Source organism: Dipodomys ordii, unplaced genomic scaffold (genome assembly GCF_000151885.1).
Source record: "Dipodomys ordii isolate 6190 unplaced genomic scaffold, Dord_2.0 Scaffold16, whole genome shotgun sequence".
NCBI lineage: Eukaryota > Metazoa > Chordata > Mammalia > Rodentia > Heteromyidae > Dipodomys > Dipodomys ordii.
Genome location: NW_012267232.1, coordinates 19084547 through 19097702, shown reverse-complemented (window position 1 = coordinate 19097702; position 13156 = coordinate 19084547). Strand labels below are relative to the sequence as shown.

General features: G+C 44.5%; 1 protein-coding gene across 3 annotated transcripts in view; it reads right to left on the bottom strand.

Moving 5' to 3' along the window:
- Positions 1–7538, bottom strand: part of Snx6 (sorting nexin 6) — a 53547-nt gene extending 46009 nt beyond the window's left edge. For 2 of the 3 annotated variants that reach the window (XM_013012307.1, XM_013012309.1), the window contains exons 1-2: positions 7483–7500; positions 7277–7327 (exon numbers count right to left, since the gene is read on the bottom strand). In XM_013012307.1, coding sequence (XP_012867761.1) covers positions 7277–7327; positions 7483–7488 — 57 coding nt within the window. In that variant the 5' untranslated portion in view covers positions 7489–7500. Of the gene's footprint in view, positions 1–7276; positions 7328–7482 lie in introns of all 3 variants that reach the window. The other variant, XM_013012308.1, reaches the window with a different exon arrangement.
- Between the last annotated feature and the right edge of the window lie 5618 nt (positions 7539–13156).

The following is a 13156-nucleotide window of genomic DNA, read 5'->3' as shown; positions in this document are numbered from 1 at the left end:
GCTCTACCACTTGAGCCACAGCGCCACTTCCGGCTTTTTTCTTATGTGGTGCTGAGGAATCGAACCCAGGGCCTTGAGCATGCAAGGCAAGTACTCTACCACTGAGCCACCTTCCCAGCCCCGGCTTCATTCTTGTTAAGCAGGCTCTAACTACTTATGCCATGCCTCAAATCCCACATCCTTTTCTTTCTTTCTTTTTTTTTTAATCAATCTCATTGGGAAGCCCTGCATTCTATGTCTTTATTACTACTCATCCCTAGTTGTTCTCTCTCCTTTGTACTCTCATAACATTTTAAAAAAGGCATTATAATTCTACCTCCCCCACTCCATTGTGATGACCTCAGAACAGGAATTTTATCTCATTCACCTCTTTTATCCTCAGATAACAGTAGGTCACATTTTTAAATCTGAGATAATTACCAATAAACTTGGAGTATATTTAAGTTTAATGCCATGTAGATACAAAGTATAAACATTTGGACAAGTCTTGAAAAATAAGAAAAGGTAGTAGGTGAAGGTGAAGCCGGGCACTGGTGTGGATCATGCCTGTAATCCTTCCTACTCAGGAGACCCAGATTGGAGGATGGCGGTTCAAAGCCAGCCTGGGCAGGAAAGTCACAAGACTCTTATCTCCAATTGACCACCAGAAAAACAGAAGTAGAGCTGTGGCACAAAGTGGTAGAGTACTAGCCTTGAGCAAAAGAGGTCAGGGTTCAAGTCCCACAACTGACCTAAATAAATAAATAAAAAATAAAATACATGGGCTAGGTAATGTGGCTTAGTGATAGAGTGCTTGCATAGCATGCATGAAGTCCTGGGTTTGATTCCTCAGTACATACACAGAAAAAGCTGGAAGTGGTACTGTGGCTCAAGTGGTAGAATGCTAGCCTTGAACAAAAGACGCTCAGGGGCCATGCCCAAGCCCTGAGTTCAAGCCCCAGGGCTGGCAAAAAAAAAAAAAAATTAATAAAATAAAATACAGAGGTCTTTGCAATGATAAGTAGACTATAAAGTATGTATGTGTGGGTGGTAAGGGTGGCATATTAAAGCCATACAGAAACAGTTATGAACAATGATGAATGCTAGCCTAAGAGTTTTTTTCCCATTATTCCAAAAAAGAATGGGTCCAGGCTAGGTATGGAGGCTCAAGCCTGTAATTCACAAAAACCTCACAGGACTCCATTTTAACCAATGACTGGGCACAGTAGCACATCTGTTACACCAACTATAGGGGTAGTACAATGGGTAGAAGCATAATGGCATCCCAGAGACACTGAGAATTATAATTAGGAGGCTTGAAATCCTGGTTACCTATGACATAAAAGGAGACCTTATCTTGAAAAATACCAAGGCAAAGAGGAGCTGAAGGTTCTCAAAGGGTAGAGTGCCTGTCTGATAAGCACAAGATCCTAGATTCAATCCCAGGATCACAAAATGGGAGTGGGAAGGTTAAAAAAAATGCTTTTTAATAGCCAGGTGCCAGTGACTCTCACCTGTAATCCTAGCTACTCAGGAGGCTGAGATCTGAGGATTGTGGTTCAAAGCCAGCCCACACAGGAAAGCTCATGAAGGTCTTATCACCAATTAAACACCAAAAAGCTGTAAATAGAGCTGTGGCTCAAACATTTCCAAGGTGTGCTGATATGAGAATAAAGGGTATGCCTGATACAGAAGTTTCTTGCACAAGCTTTCCACTTAAAAAACTATTATTGTTGTGAAGAAGGAGGAGCAAGGATAGGAGTCCAGGAGATGGGTTACTCCACCTACAGTAATTTCTACAAACAATTATAATATTACCTAGAATTGAAATCAAATGCTAAGAAGGAATTATGTCATCACTCTGGTGTGAATGCTACTTAACATGCACATCAGAACAAAATGTAACCAGTTCAACAGGTTCATTTATTTACTAAATAATGTCATTGTCCTTCATCTAAGGGGGAAAATCTATTATTAAGATGCTGGGGCTAGCGCTGGAAAGGTGACTCAGTGATAGAGTGCTTGGCTTGCATGTATGAGTCCTGGGTTCGACTCCTCAGCACCACATAAGTAGAAAAAGCTGGAAGTGGTGCTGTGGCTCAAGTGGTAGAGCACTAGTCTTGAGCTGAAAAGCTGAGGGACAGCACCCAGGCCCAGAGTTCAAGGCCCATGACTGATTAAACAAAAAAAAAAAGTCAGAGGGAAACAAAAGTCAAAATGTTTTATGTGTCAGCTAAAAATATCAAAACATGGCCAAGAGGACGCTGGTGTCTCACACACCTGTAATAATTCCAGCTACTCAAGAAGCTGAGATCTGAGGATCAAGGTTTGAAGCCAGCTCAGGCAGGAAAATCTAGAGACTATCTCCAAATATACCCCAAAAAAGCTGAAGTGGAACTGTGGCTCAAGTGATAGAGTGATAGACACACACACACACACACACACACACACACACACACACACACACACACACACACACACACACACACACACACACACACACACACACACACACACACACACACACACACACGTTATCAGCCAAGTGCTAATATCTCAAATCTGTAATCCTAGCTACTCAGAAAGCTGAGACCTAACACACACACACACACACACACACACACACACACACGTTATCAGCCAAGTGCTAGTATCTCAAATCTGTAATCCTAGCTACTCAGAAAGCTGAGACCTAAAGGATCACACTTAAGAGTCAGACTGGGCAAAAACTCTGTAACAACTGGCCAGCAAAAAAAAAAAAAAAAGCAAGCCTGATTAGAGTTGTGGCTCAAGTGGTAAAGTGTCCCAAACCCCCGTGAGCAAAGCTGAATGAGAACATGAGGCCATCAGTTCAAACTGGTAAACCCCCCACCCCCACCTGCACACACACAAAAGCCATAATTTCTCCTCTCCAACTCCAAAAGATTCTAATTTAGTAAGGGCCAGAATCTACTAGTTTCTGTTTTGCTTTTCAAATATCTTAGGCAATTTTGGTTTGAGTGGGGTTTGTTTTTTGAGACAAATTGCAGAAATTCCATCCTCCATCTCCACAAGTACTAGAATTTTACAGGAGGATACTACTTACCTAACAGACATTGCTCACTCCAGGAGATTTGTGTGTGTGTGATACTGAAGTTTGAATTCAAGGTCCTGGTTTGCTCTACATGGAGACAAGCCTCCAACCCTACCCCAGAAGATTCTGGTCCAAGTATTTCAGGCCACTTGAGAAACATACACTGGTTCCCATGTCCGAAACTGTTGTATGGCCTCAAGACAGCCCAGTTTCTCTGAGGTTTGGACTTTTTATTTATCAAAGGGGGGCATTAAGGTTCAGATGAATGAGAGGACCTTAAACAATGTGAGAGGACCTTAAACAATGCTTACCACATCACCATGCTATAATTATTACTATGATTCATTCAGTTCTACTGAACAAAAATACGAACTGGACATATCCACATGAAATTCTAAAAGCTTTTTAACTCATATTATTTTTGTTGTTGTTTTACTTTTTAAGGATCAAGTCTAAGACCTTCCCATGCACTCTGTCACTAAGCTATGTTCCTAGATTATTTTTTCTACTTTTATAAGTTTCAATCTGTGCCAGGCACCAGTGGCTCACGCCTGTAATCCTAGCTACTCAGGAGGCTGAGATCTGAGGATCACGATTCAAAGCCAGCCTGGGCAGGAAAGTCCGTGAGACTCTTATCTCCAATAAACCACTCAGAAAACCAGAAGTGGCACTGTGGTTCAAGTGGTAGAACACTCATCACCTTGAGCTAAAGAGCACAGGGACAGCACCCAAGCCCAGATTTCAAGCCCCATGACCAACCAAAAAAAAACAAAAAACAGGGCTGGGAAGGTGGCTCAGTGGCAGAGCGCTAGCCTTGAACTGAAGAGCTGAGGGACAGCGCCCAGGCCCAGAGTTCAGGCCCCACGACTGGACCCCCCCCCCCAAAAAAAACAGTTTCAACTGTAAGATTCAGTAACACAGACTGGGAAAGTGGCTTAGTGGGAGAATGCTCGCCTCACATGCACGAAGCCCTGGGTTTGATTCCTCAATACCACATAAACAGAAAAAGCCAGAAATGGCACTGAGGCTCAACTGGTACGGTGTTAGCCTTTAACAAAATGCTCAGAGACAGTGCCCAGGCCTTGAGTTCAAGTGCCCAGTACTAGCAAAAAAAAAAGCAACTCAGGGACAGTGTCCATGGCTCCAGGACTGGCCAAAAAAAAATTCAGTATGACTTTCCTGGTAAAGCATGCTCTTTCTATTCCTCCCTGCTTAACTTTACAACATGTGAAAAAAGTTTACAGACATGTTACTTAAGTGTTTTTATTTCTATTAGCATTTTTTTACAAAAGCATAACGCCATTAACACTAATATTCATCAGAAAATATTCTACTTTTACTTGGTGTGGTGATGCACATCTGTAATATTAGCTGTTAGAAAGATAGAGACAGACATTGAATGGAAGGGAGGAATGAGAGGGAAAGAAGGAACAGTTTACACTAAGCAAAAGGAAAGAAATATATTACCTGATGTGGAAGAAATAACGGTATTGTCAAAGCTCCTAGAATTCACAAACTTTATAGACCATGACAATGACAATTTGCCTTCTGAAGGTTAAAATGTGTTTGTGACTTTAACCAAGTATCACTATCCACAATACTGTGAAATATGTGAAATTTATGTAATCACCTAATCTCAAAAAACAAAAAGGAAGAAAAGTGAGAGAAGGGGTGGGTTAGGAGCGAAGGGTGACAATGTTATCAGACACTTTGTTGTTTGTTTGTTTTTTTGTCGGTCATGGGGCTTGAACTCTGGGCCTGAGCGCTGTCCCTCAGCTCTTCAGCTCAAGGCTAGCGCTCTACCACTTGAGCTACAGCACCACTTCCGGTTTTCTGGTGGTTTATTGGAGATAGGAGTCTCACGGTCTCTCCTGCCCGGGCTGGCTTTGAACCGCGATCCTTAGATCTCAGCCTCCTGAGTAGCTAGGATTACAGGCGTGAGCCACCAGCGCCCGGCCTGTTATCAGACACTTTGTATTCATATACTATTTTGTAGAATGGGAATTTCTTTGTATAACCACTTAAAGATAATAATAATAATAAAAGGTAGGTGGAGACAGAAGGACTATATGTTGGAGACCAGTCAGGGCAAAGTTAGCCACGCCATCTCTAAAAAAAAATAAGCTAGGCAATGGTGGCTCATGCCTGTAATCCTAGCTACTCAGGAGGCTGAGATCTAAGGATCTCGCTTCAAAGCCAACCTGGGCAGGGAAGTCCATGAGACTCTTATCTCCAATAAACCACCAGGAAACCAGAAGTGGCACTGTGGCTCAAGTGGTAGAGTACTTGCCTTGAGCTGAAGGGCTGAGGGACAATGCCCAGGCCCAGAGTTCAAGACCCATGACTGACCAAAAAAAAAAAAAAGTAAACAGGCTTGGCTGGGGGTTTGACTTGAATGATAGGGCACTTGCCCAGCATGCACTAGGTCCTGGGTTCAATTTGCAGTAATGCAAAACAAGAAAAAAGAAAGGGAGAAAATATTCTACTTTCTACTCCAACAATGCAAATATTTAAAAAACAAAAAACAAAAACAACTTGCCGGGCACTGGTGGCTCACACCTGTAATTCTAGCTACTCAGGAGGCTGAGATCTGAGGATAGCAATTCAAAGCCAGCCCAGGAGACTCTAATCTCCAATTAACCACTAGAAAACCAAAAGTGACGTTCTGGCTCAAGTGGTAGAACGCCAGCCTTGAGCTGAAGAACTGAGGGATTGTGCCCAGGCCCTGACATTTTTATTTTGCTATTCAACTCAAGGGTCTCACAGACTTTTTGTCCAGGCTGGCTTTGAACCGAAATCCTCAAACACTAGCCTCCTGAGTCGCTAAGATTACAGGTATGGATCATTGGTGACAAGCCAGGACATTAAATTTTAGAATCTACAAATTCTATGTTTTTGACCTAACCAGAAAGTCTAAATGATGCTTCTTTGTACAGAAAAGGCTAATTTGTGGTTGATTTTTTTTTAAGTATGCAACATCCTCTGCCTCTTTATTACTACCTGAGAGCTTTAGTGATAAAGGTCATCAGTTAATGTCCACTACCTCATCTCCTATTACAAACAACAATATCCTACCACATCTTGTCACCTACCAAAAATATCTACTAATCAAATGTATCTCTCACACTATTTAGGATAAATAAAAGCAAAATGGAAAACTGAAGTGGAAAGAAAACCACAGAAGTTTGCCGTGATTATTCAAACAAGGCACTATACACATTACCATACTTCACCCAAGGCAAATAGGGGTTTAAGGATAGCTGAGAGGGCGCAATCAGAAATGTTAAAGGATTTCTAACACCAAAGGTATAACAGTAGTTACCAGGACTTTAAGGAAGGACACTGGTCAAAGGGTACAAACTGAGTTATAAGACGGTTCAGTTCTGGATACCTAATGTCGAACGTGGTGATTATATTTAATAATAATGTATACTTAAAACTTGCTGAGAGTAGCTCTCAAGTGTTCTCATCCAAAAAGAAAAGAAAAAAGGGTGGAGGGGAGGGATAAAAGGACAACCAGGTGAGGCAATCATTTTACAATGTGTCAGAATGTCACGCTGGAAAATACAGTTTTTTTATAATTTGTCAGACGTATCTCAATAAAGGTAGAGAGAACCCTGCAAAGGATGGGGGGAGGGGTGGGTGGTTATCAGAAAAAGTAGCGATGATCAGCGCAGGCTATCGTCTCTAGCACTGGGTAAAATCTGGTAGAACAATTTAGTACAGCTGAGATCTGATGACTGTCAAGATCCTTGCCAAGGGGCGATGTGAATGTCTCCTCTAGAGACAGAACAGAGTGGACAGAAGGGGACTTCGCGAGGTCCATAAGGAGCAAATGACGGGTGCCGCTGGGAAGGTCTGAGATTGGTTTTACTCGGCCCCAAGTGGCAAGACTGAGGGCGTTCTAGCGCCAGCCTCCACGTCCCCACTTGCACCCTGCCGTGGGGGGGGGGGAGGGAGGGGAAGAGGGTGCTCACGACGGGGTCCGAGGCCGGGCCGAGACAAGAAAAAGCGGCCGTGGGTTCCCGGGAAATCAGGAACACGGCGGCCCCCAGGGAGGAAGGGCTGCGGGAGGGCGGGGCGCGATGCGGCCGGGGAAACCGAAAGGACGATCCCGACCGAGGGCCGCGCAGCTCGAGCCCCCAGCGCACACCACACCGGGGGAGCTGAGTAGGGGCGGGGAGGGGGGGGGCTTTCTGCGTGAGAGAAAGAACCAGAACTTACTCCGCGGTCTTCCTCTGAGAGGAAGTCGGGGCCGTCATCCAGGCCTTCCTGCTGGGTCGGCGGCGGGCCCGACGCGTCGGGGAGAGGATAGAAAGGGGAAGATACAAAGGGAGACATTAATGTCAGGCCGGCGCACTCCCCGCGCCCGCCCCGCGCCTGCCGCCCCCACCGCGCGCCCGGGGATCGACACCGCTGAGAACACCCACCATCATGGCTGCTCCGAGACGAGGACCAGCGCAGGCGCGCACGCACCGCCAGGGAGACGGAGCCGGCAACGCGGGGCGGGGCCAGGATTGGAGGCGGGGCACTAAGTAGCCCCGCCCCTTCGCGCGCGAGGGCGGGGTCTGTGAGGGAGAAAGGCGGGCTCTCGGTATCTCCACGCAAGGTGCAGGCTCCTAAATCAGGGAGGGCTCGCAGATCCGGATCGTCATGCTGAAGGCAACTCTCGGCTTGGCCAGCTCAGACCGTGGAAGGCCACCCTTGAGGGGGAGCTGTCCAGTTCTTGTGCCCTAAGGGCTCTGGCAGAAAACCTGGCCTGCACCTTCACGAAACCACAGTAAATCATCTCCTCATGATAATTAATCACAATTAATATTTTGCCGATGGAAGTTGCAGGAACCAAGGGCCTTCACGTAGTAAGAAAGCAGGGACTATAATCAAGTTTTTACTGCCGAAGAGGTAATAACTACCTCAGGGTTTGAGGTGCTAATGATGGAGCACCATAAAAATGAGCGGTTCTTAGAACAGGGAGAATAATTCCTGTTTCCCTAATGCAATTCAATTCCATTAATGACATCAGCATTTTGTGTTTAGGCCAAAAACCTCAGTCCTACTCAAAACCTTTCTCACTCCTCATATCGAATCAATTACTCTTGCTCTACAGCTAATTCTCTCTTCTCCACGCGGTCCCATTTCCCACCTTTCTGTAGCAATAACCTTCAGCATCTCCTATGGACATTTTCAATAATCTCATTGATCTCTCCTGTGTGTGTGTGTGTGTGTGTGTGTGTGTGTGTGTGTGCAGACATGCTTGTACCGAAGCTTGAACTCAAGGCCTGAGCACCGTCCCTGGGCCTTTTTTCTCAGGGCTGTAGTGCTACTACTACTACTAGAGCCTCATTTCCACTTCTGGCTTTTTTGGTGGTTAATTGGAGATAAGAGTTGCACAGACTTTCCTGCCTGGGGCTGACTTTGAACCACAGTCCTCAGATTGTGTATCTGGGATAACAGGAGCAACAAGGTCAATCAATAATCACTTAGCTTTTTGTCTTTGTACAGCCCAGACAGGCCTGGCACTTAAGATCTTGTTGTCTTAACCTCTTGAGTTCTGGGATTAAGCCAAACACCACTGCCACTAACTCCTTTTTTTTTTTTTGCCAGTCCTGGGGCTTCAATTCTGGGCTTGAGTGCTATCCTTGAGCTCCTATTTGCTCAAGGCTAGTACTCTACCACTTGAGTCACAGCACCACTTCTGGATTTTTCCATGATTAATTGGAGATAAAAGTCGCACAGACTTTTCTATCTAGGCTGGCTTTGAACTGTGATTCTCAGATCTCAGCCTCCTGAGCAGTTAAGGTTACAGGCATGAGCCAATGGCACACAGTTTCCTCCCTCTTTCTTTCTTTCTTTCTTTTTCTTTCTTTCTTTCTTTCTTTCTTCCTTCCTTCCTTTCTCTCTCTCTTTCTTTCTATTTCTTTTTTTTTGTTTTGTTTTTTGTTTCGTTGGTCGTGGGGCTTGAACTCTGGGCTTGGGCGCTGTCCCTCAGCTCTTCAGCTCAAGGCAAGCTCTCTACCACTTGAGCCACAGCCCCACTTCTGGTTTTCTAGTGGTTTATTGGAGATAAGAGTCTCACGGCGTATCCTGCCTGGGCTGGCTTTGAACTGAGAACCTCAGATCTCAGCCTCCTGAGTAGCTAGGATTACAGGCGTGAGCCACCAGCACCCGACTCTATTTCCTTTTTGTGCCAGTCCTGGGGTTTGAACTCAAGGCATGGGCTCTGCCCTGACCTTTTGTGCTGAAGGCTAGTGCTCTACCACTGTGAGTCACAGCCATTTCCTAATTTTTAGTAGTTAATTGGAGATAAGAGTCTCATGGACTTTCCTGTCTGGGTTGCCTTTGAACCACGATCCTAAAATCAGAGCCTCCTGAGTAGGCATGAGTCTACTTCCTATTTTTTCTTACTTTTCATATATCTCCCGTATGTATGTAAGTATGTATGTATGTATGTATTTATTTTTTGTCAGTTGGCCTGGGCACTGTCCCTCAGCTCAAGGATCAAGGCTAGTGTTCTAGCACTTGAGCCATAGCGCCACTTCTGGATTTTTCTGCTTATGTGGTGCTGAGGAATCAAACCCAGGGCCTCATGCATGCAAGGCAAGCACTCTACCATTGATTCACCTTATTTATGCCAGTCCTGGGGCTTGATCTCAGGACCTGATCACTGTTCCTGAGCTTTTTTTGCTCAAGGCTAACACTCTACCACTTGAGCCAACAGCTCTACTTCCAGCTTTTACTGTTCATGTGGTACTGAGGAATTGAATCCATGGCTTCATGCATGCAAGGCAGGCACTCTATCACTAAGCCACATTCTCAGCCCCTCTCTCTTTTATTTTACACACTGCTGTCAGTTTTCCTCCTACAACTCAGATATGAATGATTATGCTACTTTTCTGCTCAATAATCTTTACAAACTTTCATTCTATAATGGTCAAATTCTTCAGCCTACAATTCTATACCTTATACATTGGAATCCTTGCCTAATTTACCAGGCCCTCCATCTGAACTTACTGAGTTGAAGTTCTCTAAACAATAATAGTAAACCTACAAATATTTCCATTAAAAACTTGTGCAGAGCCGGGCGCTGGTGGCTCACACCTGTAATCCTAGCTACTCAGGAGGCTGAGATCTGAGGATTGCGGTTCAAAGCCAGCCCAGGCAGGAAAGACTGTGAGACTCCTATCTTCAATAAGCCACCAGAAAACCAGAAGTGGCGCTGTAGCTCAAGTGGTAGAGCGCTCACCTTGAGCTGAAGAGCTGAGGGACAGCGCCCAGGCCCAGAGTTCAAGCCCCACAACCGACCAAAAAAAATAAAAAAATAAAAAAAAAACTTGTGCAGGCAGTTGCTGATGACTCTCACATGTAATCCTAGCTACTAGGAATCTGAGATCTGAGATCTCGGTAGGAAATTAATCACAGAAAAAGCTGGAAGTGAAACTGGGGCTCAAATGGTAGATTGCTACCCTTTGAGCAAAAGAAGTTCAGGAACAGTGCCCAGGTCCTGAGATTAAGCCCCAGGACCAGCAAAAAAAATAAATAAATAAATAAAAATTCTTCTTGCAGCTTTTATTTTGTATGTATGGAAGACAGGTTAAATTACTGTCCCCAACACAGGCAGGTTACTCTCTTTTTCTTTGTCTTTTGTTTCTGTCTTCCAGGGTGCTGTAGTTACTAGTACAGTGGCCTTTTTCACTGGGAGTCATGAGGCATCATGTAGTGTCAATGAAGAGTAATGAAGCTTTATGAGAAATGTTATAGCGATTTTTTACTAATAGAAAGTGGTCCAGTAGTTCACATCTGTAATCCTAACTCCTTCCAGAAAGCTGAGATTGAGGATTGCTGTTTGAAGTCAGCCTAGGCACAAAAATCATTAGACTCTTATTTCCAATTAACCATCAAAAAGTCTGAATGGAGCTGTGACTTAAGAGGTAGAATGCCCAACCTTAAGTGAAAAAGCTAAGGGACAGTTCCCAGGCTCTGAATTCAAATCCCTGTACTGGCACAAAGAAAGTGTCAATATTCCCTTCTGATTTGTTTGGCACAAAGAAAGTGTCAATATTCCCTTCTGATTTGTTCTTTTTCTGTTGGTCGTGGGGCTTGAACTTGAGGCCTGAACTCTGTCCCTGAGCTTTTTTCACTCAAAGCTAGCACTCTACCACTTTGAGCCACAGTACCACTGCCAGTTTTCTGGTGGTTAATTGAGATGAGTTTAATGGACTTTTCTGACCAGTCTGATTATAAATGTGGTCTTCAGGGCTGGGAAGGTGGCTCAGTGGTAGAGCACTTGCCTTGCATGCATGAGGCTCTGGGTTCGATTCCTCAGCACCACATAAGCAGAAAAAAAAAAGCTGGAAGTGGTGCTATGGCTCAAGTGGTAGCACGCTAGCCTTGAGCTGTAGAGCTAAGGGACAGCGCCCAGGCCCCATGCCCAGACCCAAAAAAACAAACAAACAAAAAAAAACTGTGATCTTCAGATGTTAGCCTTCTGAGTAGCTAGAATTACAGGCATGAGCTACCAGTGCCCAGCACTGATTTGTTTTTTGATTGAAGTAAATGCCTAAAAGCTCCTCCTCAGCTTCAAAAGAAAAGTTAATCAACTTAAATATCTGGATTTATGTACAACTGATTGGAGGGTCAATTTTGACCTGGTGGACTAAGGTTGAGAAGTGCCATATAAAATTACCTTACAAATCTCTAATTATTACCCAAGGGTTTTAAACATCTTAACAAAGTCCAGAAACATTATAAATCTCAAAGTCAAACTTTAAAGTCACCAATTATAAAAAAAATAAAGATCAAGATTCAAAATACAAGTACTACAACTAAAATTCGGAATAAAGCGTGATGATTACTGCAGTGATAATTCATAGCAAAACACTTACTTGAGGAGAAAACTATTCTTGAAATAATAAAACTGTAAATGTAAACCTGAGCTTTCCTTTCTGAACAAATGACTCAAACAATAAAAAATAAATTATCAGCCAAGCGCTGGTGGCTCATGCCTGTAATCCTAGCTACTCAGGAGGCTGAGATCTGAGGATCATGGTTCAAAGCCAGCCCGAGCAGGAAAGACTGTGAGACTCCTATCTCCAATAAACCACCAGAAAACCGGAAGTGGCGCTATAGCTCAAGTGGTAGAGCGCTCGCCTTGAGCTGAAGAGCTGAGGGACAGCGCCCAGGCCCAGAGTTCAAGCCCCATGACTGACCAAAAGTAAAAAATAAGATAAATAAATAAATAAATAATCAGCTGGGCTCCTCTGGTTCAACTCATAATCCTGGCTACCCAAGAGGCTGAGATCTGAAGGATGGCAGTTTGAGACCAATCTGAGTATAAAAGTCCACAATGCTTCATCTCCAATTAATAGTAATAAAAAAAAAAACAGGATGGGGGCTGGGAAGGTGGCTCAGTGGTAGAGTGCTTGCCTTGCATGCCTGAGGCCCTGGGTTCGATTCCTCAGCACCACATAAGCAAAAAGAAAAAAGCCAGAAGTAGTGCTGTGGCTCAAGTGGTAGAGCACTAGCCTTGAGCTGAAAAGTTGAGGGACAGTGCCCAGGCTCAGAGTTCAGGCCCCCCAAAAAAAAAAACCAGGGCTGGGAAGGTGGCTCACTGGTAGAGCGCTTGTCTTGCATTCTTGAGGCCCTGGGTTCGATTCTTCAGCACCACATAAGTAAAACGAAAAAAGCCGGAAGTGGCGCTACGGCTCAAGTGGTAGAGCGCTAGCCTAGAGCTGAAGAGCTGAGGGACAGCGCCCAAGCCCAGAGTTCAGGCCCCACAACCGGACCCAAAAAAAAAAAACCAAGATGGAGGTATGGCTCAAGTGGTAGAGCACAAATCATGAGCAAGAAAGCTGAGCAAGAGTCTGGAAGCTCTGAGTTCAAGCCCTAGTACTAGCAAAGAAAAAAGTCAGAAAATATCCCTGATTGTTTTCTAGATGAGCTTTTTTTTTGGAGGGGGGGGTCATAGTCTTGGGACTTAAACTCAGGGCCTTTGTCCTTCAGCTTTTGTGCTCAAGACTAGTGCTCTACCACTTGAACCATACCTCTATTTCGGCTGGCCTGGAACCATCCTCAGATCTTAGCCTCCTGAGTAGCTTGGATTAAAGG